The sequence below is a fragment of the Crocodylus siamensis genome, chromosome 15, assembly GCF_052110815.1.
Source record: "Crocodylus siamensis isolate JL-2025a chromosome 15, ASM5211081v1, whole genome shotgun sequence".
NCBI classification, from domain to species: Eukaryota; Metazoa; Chordata; order Crocodylia; family Crocodylidae; genus Crocodylus; species Crocodylus siamensis.
Window position 1 is genome coordinate 22,033,371 of NC_143409.1, and position 14,049 is coordinate 22,047,419.

Genomic DNA, 14,049 nt, shown 5'->3' on the forward strand with positions numbered 1-14,049 from the left:
TGTTCAGTCTCTAAGGTTGGGGACCCAAAGGCAGTCCATTCATTGTACAGTAGCCTGAGTGGCTTTTATATTTTCATAGCTAATCCAAACACTATGTCTGATTTTAGCAGCTTAGAAATTGAATGTCCCATTTTTCTTTTCTATGAAGCTCATTAAAAGAAATCTGAATAATGTTAAGAGAATGGCTTCACATCCAGTCCATCAATATTGTAAGTATTTACAGTATTTATCAGTATGAATATTCTTCATCAAATGGACAAACAGTAAATCTTACAATGTTCTCCTGTTGATTGATAATCACCTACATATTTCTTCCTTTCTTTACTGCCCCCCATCTCCCCCTGCCCCCCAGATCTTACAGGAGCCCAAGATGGCAGTGTTCGAATGTTTGAGTGGACAAGACCACAGCAACTGGTGTGCTTTCGGCAAGCTGGCAATGCAAGGGTTACTAGAATGTATTTCAATTCCCAAGGCAACAAGGTTGGTAACCTCAAAGTATTTTTTTTTAAATAAATATTTAATGATACTGTAAACTAAGCCAGCACAAGAAGGACTAGAATGCAGCAGAATGTAAGACCAGGAATATAGTTTGGCAAACACAGGGTACAGGAATTCACCCCAGAGGAGGGTTGGGGGGCAGGCTTTCATTCAGTACAGCTGTTTTGTGTGTCTGCTTCTATGCCACGGTAAACTGCCCCAATTTAATTCCCATTATACATACATGCTCTATCTGTCTGTCCATATCCAGCAATCCTTAAAGTTACATATGAACAATCAACCTAAAACACCAGTCAAATACATCCTTAATCTATATTGAATGAAATACTTTCAGTTTTCATAGTAATGACCATTGTGCAGACTGTAAGGCCAGATTCTAGTCCACTAGAAGCCATTAGGCATGCAAGTGGGGCTTTAGGCTCCTAAATGCAGTTCTGTTCCACCTGCTCGAGTCCTACAGAGGGTGGGTGGGTCCTTTTCCTTGTCATTACTTTTTGTGACTCATGTCTTAAGGACAAGATGATGATGTGTTACAAAAGTTAGATGGGTTAATAAATGTTTGGGGGAGCACAGAAGCACACTTCCAAATTCACTTAGATGTCTAATAGGTTGGCTTGGATCTGGTCATATAACCTTTATGACACATTCTATAAACTTAATACCATGAATAATCTACATCCAGTAGTAATAGGAGGCAGACACAGGCTCTTATTTTGATAGCTAAAGCCTTGTTGTTTGTGGGATAGATTATGAACCACCTACTCTCAATGGTGAGCCCCCAAATATCAAAATGAATTAAAGGTTCACATTTTGCCCCAAGGAGGAGTTTGAAGAAGATCAAAGCTGAAAACAGCACAGCCTCCCTAGTTACATATATTATAGAACAAACGTACACTGTTACACAGCCTCTCTCTTCATTGCACTATATGTCTGTTCAGGAATTTTGGCTGTTATCATAGTAGTTAGTCAGGCTCAACAGAGATGATATTCCACCCTGCAGTTTAAGCAGAAAGAGATGTTAGCACTTGTATTTAACTATCCCATTAATGGATCCTGTGAGGATATTTTTTAGGAGAATGGCATAAATACTGTACTGAATTTACATTTTTCTTACTCTCATGTAATATTAGTAGTCAAGCGCATTTTGCAAAGTGTAGTCTCTCCACAGAAAAACTGTACTCCAATATATATGTATATTCTTGCAAGGTATTGATTTGTAGAAACTTTGAGAAACATCTAGGTTTTGACTTCTTTACAGTGCTGGACTTGAGAGAGGACACTGTAAACTTGGTTTAACCGTCCCTTGGTCTCTGCTTCATTTCATTTGTTCTACTGCCCAGGCTTATTGGATATATGACTGCAATTCCCACCACCCGCCCAAGTCCAGTTATTGAACAGCTACCTATATGGTTTCCTAGCCCCACAAGCTACTAGTCATTACTCAGAGTAGACTTCATGCTGTTTTGCCTTCTGTTGATGGGCTGACTCCCTCTGTATTTTTTCCTCATTTGTTATTAATTGACCTTTTTAGTGAATCTGACTAGGGGATAGATTCAGACGTATGCTCCAATTGCTTTTTGGCATGTCAGTGATCTAAAACAGATGTAAAATAGGTTTAATCAGGCATTTACATTGCACTACGTGAGAGAGGTTAAATCCAGCAGAGCTGTGGTGTTCCCCTGAATCTGGCCCATGACTTACTTGTCCATTGTTCACAGCTGGTGTTTTTGACACAGCTATTAATGTACCTACTCTTTTTTGGCTTATGAATGAGTTTGAAAAAACCCTGAGCATTATTCTCCACCCTGGCTTATGAGTTTTTGCCAGGGTAATGCCACTGATTTCAGTAGAATTCTACTGACTTAAAGTAGAAGTTGAAGAATAGTGCCCAAAGTATATAGAAACGGTTCTGTTTCTCTCATACTCTGTTCTCCTTGCCTGTCACTTTAGACATACTAGCATAAAAACAAGATCTTTACTGAAGAATTTTCTCCAGCGGATCCTCTCACAAAGAAATAATCCCCCCTTGTGACTGAGTACTGTGGAAAATATAATATTACAGAGGATTAGGACTCCAGATAAGGAAAGACCATTAGAGTTGGTAATCGTGTAGCCAGCCAAGATGTATACTCTTTTCCTGTGATTTGTCATACAAGCAGAAAAGAAGTAGACAACTCAGAAAAGCTGCACTTGACTATTTCTTTGCTATTATCAAAACAAGTCTTGAAAGCTTTTCTACGGAGTGACAGTGAAATCATTTAAATATAAATGTCAAAGTGGTAGTAACTGATATAATATCTCATCAATGGTACTTCCCGTTTACTGTCCTTCTATAAATCACTACCAATTCTTTTCTTACCACAAGGCAACTTCAGAAATTGTTGCTTTTTTTTATACCACCAAATGAACTTTTGCTTGCTTCACCTCAAATGTGGTATCATTCTAGCCCTCTAACTTTTAATTGACTAATCTACAAGAGGGGCAGTACTCAGTCATACACCAGGGACAGAGGGCAGGTTTCAAGATATAAACAGCTATATGAGCAAATGACCTGAATCTGGATGAAGAGAGGGATTAGGCTCACAGAGATGGAGATGTATCTTCGGAGCTGGGTAAACAGAAGAAGTGGTCAGTGACAGCTGAAAAGAGAGGTTAGCAGTGGTGAAAATATAAAATTTCCCTTGAACCTGGCCAGAGAATTCCCTCGTAACTTACCTGGAAAAGTAGCCCAAGTGTCCCTCCAGCTCATGCAATCTCCGCACAGGCTGAAAGCACCTAAGTCTTATGTATCCACAAAAATATCTTCAGAGCAGCCACAACCCTTAACAATAATTGGACCCATTCATTTTTATAAATGAATACCTGCAACCTTCAGATTTCTCAGCATTTTAAACCTTTGCCTTCCTATCCTGGAATACAAGGGCTCATCCACCCCACTTATCCTAATGTAAGGATAGCAAGAAAATGTGATTGTGTTAATTCCATCCACTATGCAGAAGTAGTCTTGGTTAAAACTAGAGAAGGCTGAGGCTGCCCTTCTCTGCTCTGATTGACCTAACAAGCACACTGGGCATCTATACATGTGTTAGGGGTGGGAGGGTACTTTAATTAGTGCCCACAGTGTCGCATGTACCCACAGCATCACATGTACTTAGCATCCCGTGCTTCAAAATGGCAGCAGGGGCACTTTAACTAAAGACCATTCAACGAACTGTAGTTAAAGTGCCCCGCCACCATTTTGAAACATAGGGACGCTGAATACACGTGATGCAGAGGCTGCTGGTGCGTGCTAATTAGCAGATTCAGTTCATTGCAGCAGACTCAATCAAGTCTGCTCCAACCCATGCTAATTAGCATGGGTCGGAGTGGAGGTCCATCATGTGTATAGGTGCCCATTAAGCCCATCTGTGCAGAGAAGTGAAGTGCAGGCAGTGACCTCTGCAGAGTCAATCTGGGACTGTTAGCCTACAATGGCCCCTCTGCACAGTAGAGGAATAAGAAAAAGCTTCAAAGGGGAGAGCAAGATAAATGAAGTTCAACCAGAATCAAGCCTATGAGGAGTCTAGAGCACTGGCTTGGAGCATAAGGTAATAAAAGTGAAGTGTGACACATCAAGGATATTTTGGTATCTCTCCAAAGTTATCATAGGACAACAAATAAATCACTCAATTTAGGGACAATTGGAAACCTAAAACCACTCCTATAGACACCTTGTTTTAGATTATATAAAGCCCTTGTTTCCCAGCCTGATAGATTACATTATTACAGGCCATAAGATTGCAGTCCATTTCAGGAAAATGTTATCGGTTGTTAAAATATAGCATCAAGTTTCCCGTATGCAGAAATATCTCAAGCAGGGCGTATGGAGTCAGATGGCGAGTGAAAAAGTTTAAAAATGTTTCACTTGCTATTCCTCAATGTTTTCTAAGATTTTTTTCTCAGACAAAACTTTTAGAAATTAAACAACGTCAAATGAAGAGTTTGCTCCTATTCGAGTCAGTCTGTATCAGCCATAGTCTTTGCAATTATTCCATAATTATTCCTATAGCAGTCCATCATCTACCTTGTTTTATTAAATTTAATTAATGTTGTTTCCTGCTGGATGTTTTGACATTTTTGAAAATAACCCGTTTCAAGTTTACAGTGTGAAATTTTTCAAAAGCATGAAAGTATTAGAATCAATGAATGGGAAGGGACCTAGACAGATCACCGAGTCCCACCCCCTGCCATGGGCAGGAAGGAGCATTGGGGGTGGCAGGGGTCATAAGACCCCAGCCAGGTGCCTGTCCAGTCTCTTGAACATTTCCAGGGAAGGTAAGAGCACCCCCTCTACCTTAGTCACAGTAGCCAGGTGACCAGGCATTAGCACATGGCACTTATAGGGGGCACAAGAATGGCAGGTACTACTGCTGCACCCAGGGTACAAGGCGGGGTTGTTATGCCTCCACATAATCCTAAATGCCCACATCATTTTTAAAAAATAGGAATACTGATTTTGAAAGAGACTTAACTGTGTAGACTTAGCCAAGTCACTTGTGACAGTAGAATTCAGGTGTCTTAGTTCCTTGCAGTAGTATTTAATATACTTGTAGACAAAATTGCTGGTTTCAAAATGTTGTTAAGAACAAGTGAAGACATAAAAATGCCCATTTAAATGGGAACCATTCAAGAATCACTGTTAATAGAAAAAAAAATAATTTCTTTCTTGCAGTGCGGCGTTGCTGATGGAGAAGGGTTTTTAAGTGTGTGGCAAGTAAACCAAACTGCATCGAATCCTAAGCCCTATCTGGTAAGTAATATAACATTATTTTTTATTTCTAGAGAGGAATTTATCTGAATCCATATTCAGTATCTTTTATTCTTCAGAAGTTTCAAACAGGTCAGAAGTATGGTCAGGTACATAGCTTCATTGATGTTCCTTGTTTTTCTTTTAGTAAGCTTTATCATAACAAGTACGATTTTTGACAGAACAGCTTTAAAAAACTCATTTCAGTATAAACAGTATAGGCGTTAATGTAATTATAAATGCCACCTCTGTGTTACCCTTGATTTTTATTAAGCAAGATTCACAATTAGAAGCAACAACTACAGTACATAAAGACTTTAAAAATAAAATACCTTCATGTCATCAATTCTTTGCACTGCTAATTAACAGTACACAAAGAGGACACTTCATTGAAAGTAGATTAATAAATTGCATGTAGTACTCTGGATTTGTTGTAGTGTAGTTACTTAGTAGAGGTTTTAGAATCCTTTGTTTAATATTCAAGCTTGGAATATATTTATTTTGCTTTCCTTTTTCATTTCTGTTCTTGTTTTGTTGTTGGTAACAGATGTATTGTATAGATGATAAAACTGCACCTCATTGTGTTGTTTTTTTTATAGAGCTGGCAGTGCCACAGTAAAACCACCAGTGACTTTGCATTCATAACATCTTCAAGTCTAGTAGCTACATCTGGACAGTCCAATGATAACAGGTATATATTTAAAGGGGGGAGAGAGAGAAACAGATAGGATTTTCTAAGCTAGGAAAGGAGAAACAATTTCAATTTTAGAGCTACCCATCATAACAGGTCTCTACTAGTTGGATCTTGTGCCTGTGGTTGATCATTAGCCAAAATGTTAAAGTTCAGTGTTGTGCATTGCTGCATTTCCTTTTAAACTTGCTGTCTGCTTGTATGTCACTCCTTCAGTTATTTTCTTTCAGCAGGTTGCACCCATTAGCCTGCTGGCTTCTCAAACTCCTTACAACTAAGTGTTAAATTATTTCTTTTTCCCCCTTTATTTGATTACATGTCCAGGGTTAGCATTTTTGTATATGTATGTACACAAGTGCACACATGTATATAATGTGTGTATTTGTAATATATTGAAGATGTAACTGCCTGGAGCACTGAGGTTTTACTGCCTAAGCACCCCTGCTTTTTATTGCTTTTTTATGTCTGATAATTTGTACATAATTCAGCAGTCTCAGTCTCTAGCTTTGGATTAATAACAGCTTCTCCCAACTGCAACCAGTTCTAATGGGTGCAGTTAGGAACCCAGGGCTGAAAGGGGCCTCCTGGGCCATTGACTTATGTCCTCTGCATTTGTGCACTTAACCAAGGATTCTCCAAATATCACCGTTTCAAACCCTCACACAGCTGCAAGGCTCAAAAACCAGAAATGCCCAGAACACCCTACAGCAGTGGCCAACACCGTATCAGGAGCAATGAGCTGAAAGAACGCAGCTCCGTCTGAGGCAGACCAGCCACTTTTCCCTATCAGGTGCCAGATCCAGCCTGCCCATTGAGCTGTAGGTTGCCAGTCCTTGCCCTACAATGTGCCATAGGTAAAAACAGGTAGACAAGCACTACAGTGACAGGGAAATAATTGGTTAATATAACATAAGCTCAAAGGATCCTAGGGATAAACCCCCACCAGTCTGCACCACTCCGACTTTAGGGATGGACATCTTCCCTCCTGACCCCAGATTTAGTAATTAGCATGAACCTGAACAGAAAAGCAAGGCCCACTTTCTAGAAACTTTTGAGCTTTTTGAACATTGGTAGAAACATCAACTAAGCCTACCTCAGTCAAAACTCCCTCTCAAATCATGGAGTTTAGTCTTAAAGCAGTTCAAGTTCTTCCCCCACACTACTTCATTGTCAAAACTTCACTTTTCTGATAGTCTGTAGCAGGGGTGCTCAGCCTCCAGCCCTTGGAGCCTCAGCATCTGGCCCACATAGCTCCCCATGGGTCAGGAAATTTGGCAGCACAGCAATTAACACTGCCAAACCACTCCTTCCTTCCACAGGGCTGGGTCACATCTTTCCCCCTTGTGCAGCTTGAATGGCTGCAGACCTTTTCAGCGAAGCCATGTCCCCTTCCCAGAGCTGACCCTAGGCTGACCCTTTAACACTGTGCGGGGCCATGGGACCCCCTGCAAAGGCTGGGCATGGCAGTGCCATAGCAATGAAATTTGGCGCCCAGAACCAAGCAGATGAGCCACTCTTTAGAAGACATGAAGCCACGGGGGGCGGGCGCAGGGCTGAGCAGCCAGCTCCGGCAGGCCCTGCAGGAGAGGCCATGGCCTCTCCTCCTGGCTCCACAGGTCCCTCAAAGCATAGGGTCCATGGCAGTTGCCCCAGTTCTCCGTACCCAGGGGATGGCTCTTCCCCTTCCCACTACAGGGCTGGGTTGGAGCCGAGCCATGCCATGCCCCCTCTTCATGTGGTGGATCAGGGCTGGGTTATGTCCCCCACCCCACACAGGACTGGGCCAAGCCCCCTTCTCCCACCCAACTGGATTGGGGTTGCCTCCCACCCCATGCCCTGCCATGCATGCCCCAGGTGCCAGATTGGGACCATTGACTGGATCCAGCCCACAGACATACCACATACCACACAGGCACTGATCATGTGGCCTGCCAGATGAAAAAAAGGTTGAGCACCACTGGTCTATATTGATTCATAGCCAACTTTTTAGCCATTGGAAATTGTGCAGCTATTAATTTTCAGCTTAAAAACTTTCCTCTCCCCCTACTGTTCACCCCGTAACTATTTTTTGTCAAGAGTAATCGTACCCCCTTGCGATCTTCATTTTGTTGAACTAAACAAACTTGTACAGCTTTGGTGAGGAGCATATTTAGCAAACACAGGTTCAATCAAAGTCTCTGCAGGCCATGAGATTCTGAAATGAGTGCCTTGTATATTGTCCGTTTTCCCCAATATTTCTGTAGGATTCAAGGGAGGTAATCAAACATAGCCCCCACTGGGGACCAGGGGGAAGATTTTTAACGGGCACATACATCTTAGTCCCAAACCAGTGGGAGTTTAGCATTTTGCTCTCACTTGTGCCTTTGCAAGTTGCCCCCATGACTGCACCAACTCCACTGTTCCTGCTCAGCTCTGCTTTGCAAGCCTCTGACACAACTTTAGCAAATTCTGTGTAGCTCTCAACCCCTCCCCTTCTCAATTGTTTAGCAGAGGACCATTAATGATTTTTGTTTTTCCACCAGAAATGTGTGCTTATGGGACACTTTGGTATCACCTGGTAACAGTCTCATACACGGTAAGCACTGCAGTGAAATGTGACTTTTTAAGAAATGTAAGAACCAAGGTATGATTTTGGTGTGGATTTTGGGGGTGGGAAGAAGATCTATAGAGAGATGCTTGTCTCGCCTGACTGCAATTTTAACATTTTTGGTAATACACTACATGTATGCTGCAGGGATACGTGCTAAAATTACCATTATTAAAAACATAATAGTATCCATTTCATGTGCTCGAAGACCCGTTGGCTCTGCAGCTCTAAGAAAAGCAAAAGAAGTTTGTGATTAATGTCAGTGACATGACTCGCTATACTTACCAGATCGATGGAGCTAGAAAATGTCCAAGTCACCTTTCCTAGCTGAAATGTACTTTAAAATGGAAAGCTACTTACAGCTATGCTCATAATGTTTCTTCTCGCTCAGCCTTCACTTGTCATGATCATGGTGCCACAGTACTTCAGTATGCACCAAAACAGCAACTATTGATTTCTGGAGGTAGGAAGGGATACATCTGCATTTTTGACATCAGACAGAGACAAATCCTTCATACATTCCAAGCCCATGAATCAGCTGTTAAAGCCCTTGCCCTGGACCCTTCGGAAGAATACTTTGCTACAGGCTCAGCAGAAGGTAACATGAAGGTAAGGTTATCAGCGTTGGAATCTGAGCTTTTTTTCACTCCTGAATGGTACATTTTAATTATCCAGTAGAACAATGTACTTACTTGATACAAACAATACTGTGTTGACAAGCAATTATGAATAGGCAGATAATATAGAAAACTCACTTGGCTATATTATTTTTTTGTATGTGAGATGTTTTCCCCAAATTTACAATGTAAATTTAAAAAATAAAATTCATTTTCTTTCTAACTTTTGTCTTTTCTAGTAAAAAGCCACTCTCAGATGCCTTTTGAATTAATGTCTGCACTTATATATGGATAAAGCACAACACATTATGTTAAATTTACTATCTTATTATCCTTTATAAACCCTGAGTAGAGGTGCACTGATGCATCAGATCAGTACTGATATGAAGACAATTGTCTATATCGGATATCGGCCCTACAGGTCTGATAATTTGGCTGATAAATGCCCATGCTGTGCACAGCTGCAGCACAGCATGGAACAGAGCCGGCAGCATGGAGAGCTGCCACCAGCTGGTAAGTCAGAAGGGACAAGGGGGGCAGATCAACGCCCCCCGCAGTGAGGGAGGGGGCAGGGTTAGGCACTGCCCTGCCAGTGCAGGGGGGGATGGGGAATAGTGGCGCAGCTTGTGGGGTTGGGGAGGCTTCCACCGCTGCTTGCAAGCTGGGAGGGCAGGGGGGCATGCCCCCACATGTGTGTGGCACGGGAAAGGCAGCACCTGCGGGCCGAAGCCAGAGCTGGCACTGCATGGGGCTTTTCTTGCCAGGGGCTGGGCTCAGAGCAGGCTCCAGCAGCTCTGGGAGGAGCCTGCAGCCACCCCAGATTTTGTCACAGCTCTGCTCTCAGCCACATGCCACCACTGGCCCAGCCCCAACTTTTTCTGGCACTTGGATGGAGGTGGGGCATTCAGCTGGGACTGCAGCGGATGGCGGCACAGGGCTGGGAGCGGAGCTGCAGTGAAATTCGGGGTGGCCAGAGCCCCCTCCCAGCGCCGTTGGAGCCTGCTCTGAGCCCAGCCCCCAGAATGAAAAGACCCACACAGTGCCAGCCCACCCCACACCTGCCACCCACCCCACACCACACAGATCTGGGGGCACATGCCCTCCCCCTCCCCCCAGGGTGCAAGCAGCGACAGGAGCTGCCCCTACCCCATGAGCCGCAGCACCTCTATCCCATGTGTCTCCCCATGCCCCCCCTCCCGCCCCCCGGCTGGGCAGCAGCTGCCCCTGTCCTCACAACAGTGGGGGCGTTGATCTGTCCCCCCATGCCCCTGCCCTCCCCTTCCACCACACTGGACCTACCAACTGATGGCAGCTGTATCAGATGTCAGATTGGTATTGGCCAATATGCCTCCTTAAACATCAGCTATTGGTATTGGCCCTCAAAATGTTTATTGGTGCACCCCTAATTCTGAGCTTTTTTTGCCCCCATGTATTTCTTTTTCACTGCAACAGTGCTTTTTCAAATGAATGCACAGCTCATTGTATTGTATAGTAGCCACAGTAACATCAAATTCCCAATGAGAATATTTGTTAATGGAATTATAGAAGCAGCTAATCATGATCCAGGATGCAAGAGGAAAGGAAACAGAGAAAATGAGAGCAAGTTTTTTGTTTCTTAGCTGAGCTGTATGATATTGTGGCCTTCAGGCCTGATCCTGAATTCATCAGGATTTGCAGGCTCTCCATGCTTTGGGGAACTGGTTTAAAGTCAGGAACTTGTATTATACACGTTAATTAGGCACCAGGTCCTCTGTTGCTGTTCTGGACTCCCCTGGCAAAGGAAAAAGTCTCATCTGGTATAAAGTAAGACCGAAGATGAAAGCCAGCTGCTGTACATTTAAAGCAGACCCTAGAGTGCTCTAATCTGTGCCAGTACAAGACCATCTAGAGCAGAGGTTCCCGCACTGTGGTATGCATACCCCTGGGGGGATGCAAGACATCTGTGGCGGGTACATGGGAGAAACTGTGTAATGGGAGATTTAATTTTCACTATAATAATTGGCATTTAAGGGGTTAACCTATTGACCATACACTGGTAGGGGAACGCAGGAAGCTGGTAAATCAGGAAAGGGATACACAATAAGAAAAAGTTTGGGAACTTCTGATCTAGAGAATCCTGGAACTGCAGTTGCCTCTGGTAGCAGACGCCAAACCAAAATGTAAGGGGCTTATTTGAATGTTTTATTCTTTTTTCATCTCATCCTTTTCTTTTAATACAGGTATGGAGACTAACAGGCTATGGTCTAATTCATTCATTTAAAAACGAACATGCCAAACAGTCCATCTTCAGAAATATCGGTGCTGGAGTCATGCAGATTGAAACAGTGCAAGGCAATCGCATCTTCTCCTGTGGAGCGGATGGCACATTGAAAATGAGGGTTCTACCTAATGCTTTCAACATCCCCATAGGCATTTTTGACCTTCTGTAGATTTATGTGAGCTACTCCTATTTTTATATAAAGTTCTGTTAAATAGCTGAATGTGCATTAAGGAAATGCACACAACTAGCTATTTATGCATTAAGGAATGGAATTTACCATATGTTACTTTCAAAGCAATTATTGCAGCATTGAATACTATGTAAAACACAGACAATGACTTGTTAAACAGGTATATTATTTTGAGCATTGCCTACATGGATCAATGGGATGGAAATGCATGTACTGTATTGTACAAACAAAATAAAACCCATTGTAGTCATAGGTGGGTTATTGCTCAGTAACCTACAGCAGGACTTATTTAGCAAATGTACTGTAAAGATGCTAAAAGTTGTCAGTCAGGTACAAGCACTGTGGCTCAAAGTCAGTAAATAGTTTTTAATGTGATTCAGGTTTTATTTTCTTCCAGTTCTTGCCACTAATTGAAGCATGTCTACAACTTCTCATTCTAAACATAGTTTGGTTTTAATGAAGTATAATCTGAGTATATGAAGGAAGGAAAGTGTAATGGATGCAAAAGCTGTGGAACAGTGTGCAATGAAGAATGTACTATGAGACATGTATTATTTCATGTTGATGTTTTCCCAGTAAATATTAATATGCAGTTGACACTGTAACTTGCACATAAACACATTTTTAAATTTAAGGTTTTTTATTTTGCACATTGCTTTTTCTTTCTTCTGACAGCTGTGTTTTATATTTTGAGGCCTGCCTTTACATTAGCAATGCGATGTGAACATTAAATGTTTGTAGTGAAGAGAAACACATTTGTAGTTGCTTTTAGTTTTCAAACTCTTGTCTGTTCAGAAAACATTTTTAAAAGACTTCTTTAAATGAAGCTATATGAGAGAGAACCAATAGAACACCCAGTGCCACAGTTCAGATGAATGTTAGGCTTCATGTGGCCAGCTAGTAAATAGTTGATAAAAACTGGTAATCAAAATTATTACCACAATGTATTGTATAAACTATGCAGAGTTCAGTATTGTTTGCTTGTAATATACTAGCCACTGTTGTCATACTTAGATGTATTTTTCCCTGTTGTAAACAAAAACCGTGCTCTTACGATCCTAGAACAGATGTCCGTGTATTTAAATGTTACATCGTCTTACTATTTCAATGAGAAGTTTGGTGTCTGTGCTGTATTGTAAAATATAATGGGATAAAATGCACCTTTCTCCAGAGGTGATTTTAATTGCAGGATGTGCAGTATGTATATGAACGAAAAGTAAATGTCATTTGTTAGTTTTACCTTTGTAAGTTAAATAAATTTCTTTTATTTCATGGACTAGGTTAGTTTTAGTTTCTGTGTTCTCCCTTGTCTTGCAGTTAAACAGACTTGTTGAGCCTTCCATGGGTCAAGTAAAATGTGTACCTGGTCAAGCACTGGGAAAAGGGAGGCTTGCTAGTTCAGTTACTTTTGTTTCTCAAAGCTCTGGAAAAGCGCAAGGTTAACAGAACTGAAATTTGGTTCTGTAATGCATGTATCCTACGCTATTTCAGCAACATGATTCCTGGCACTATGACAGTATTCAGAATTCATTGTCCTGCTTGGTCAATACTTGGTGCCCATGCTGAAACTACCCGTAAAAGCATTGCCATTGATGAAAACAGGAGACACATTCCTTTGATATGCATCAGAAATCAAATGCTGCCATTACTGCCTTGCATTAAACTTGTCCTACAGGTGAAAAGTAAATTCCTACCTCTAATTTTCATACCCCAAAAAAATCCATGGGTCCATTTTTTTTTAAGGCTCTATCGTGAAATTTAAAGTTTTCATGAAGTCAAAATGAGCAACACAAAAGCAAGTCTCCATTATTTCTAGTGGAAGCTAAATTAAGCAGATTCAGTATATTTGATTTTTAAAAATATAAAATAAACTTAAAATGGAAAGACCTGGTATAAATCAAAGTGAGTTGGGGGGTGGGGAAGGCAAGGGAGGGGTGTGTGCATGCATGCGTACTTAAGCAATTGTAACACTAGCCTAACACTCTTTGTCTGAATAGTGAGATTCATTGTGCTTAGGTGAAGGAAACTTTCAGCTAAAACTCATAGAAGCAAAAGAACTCAAGAGTTCACAAGTATTAATAAAAAATCGTAAATTGTACAACACAGGTACCATCCTTCATCCAGAAAGAATGAAATGTGCTTTAAAATATAGAGATCACTCCCACCATTTGAAATGCAGCCATTTCTGCAGTTTAGAGGAGAGCAGCAGCAATAATAACGTTCTACAATGAGAAAGGAAGAGGTTACTCATGTGATACATTTACCATTTTAAAGCAATTTGGAAGCTTACCAGCGCCTTAATCACAGTAATAAAATAATTTTAAATACTTATAAATTTTGGTATTCAATATTGGTTTTTTATCATGGAAAATCAGAGTTCCCCTTGCCCCTTAGCTCAAAGAATGCAGGTCCCAGCCCCT

At 41.5% G+C, this 14,049-nt stretch overlaps 1 protein-coding gene across 4 annotated transcripts in view; it reads left to right on the forward strand.

Annotated features, from left to right (window-relative positions):
• The window catches only part of DMXL2 (Dmx like 2), a 103,596-nt gene extending 90,691 nt beyond the window's left edge, over window positions 1-12,905 (forward strand). For all 4 annotated transcript variants that reach the window (XM_090029867.1, XM_090029870.1, XM_090029869.1 and 1 more), the window contains 7 exons: window positions 149-209; window positions 353-480; window positions 5,210-5,287; window positions 5,884-5,975; window positions 8,498-8,550; window positions 8,954-9,171; window positions 11,399-12,905. In XM_090029867.1, coding sequence (XP_089885993.1) covers window positions 149-209; window positions 353-480; window positions 5,210-5,287; window positions 5,884-5,975; window positions 8,498-8,550; window positions 8,954-9,171; window positions 11,399-11,608 — 840 coding nt within the window. In that variant the 3' untranslated portion in view covers window positions 11,609-12,905. The remainder of the gene's footprint in view (window positions 1-148; window positions 210-352; window positions 481-5,209; window positions 5,288-5,883; window positions 5,976-8,497; window positions 8,551-8,953; window positions 9,172-11,398) is intronic.
• The last annotated feature ends 1,144 nt before the right edge of the window (window positions 12,906-14,049 follow it).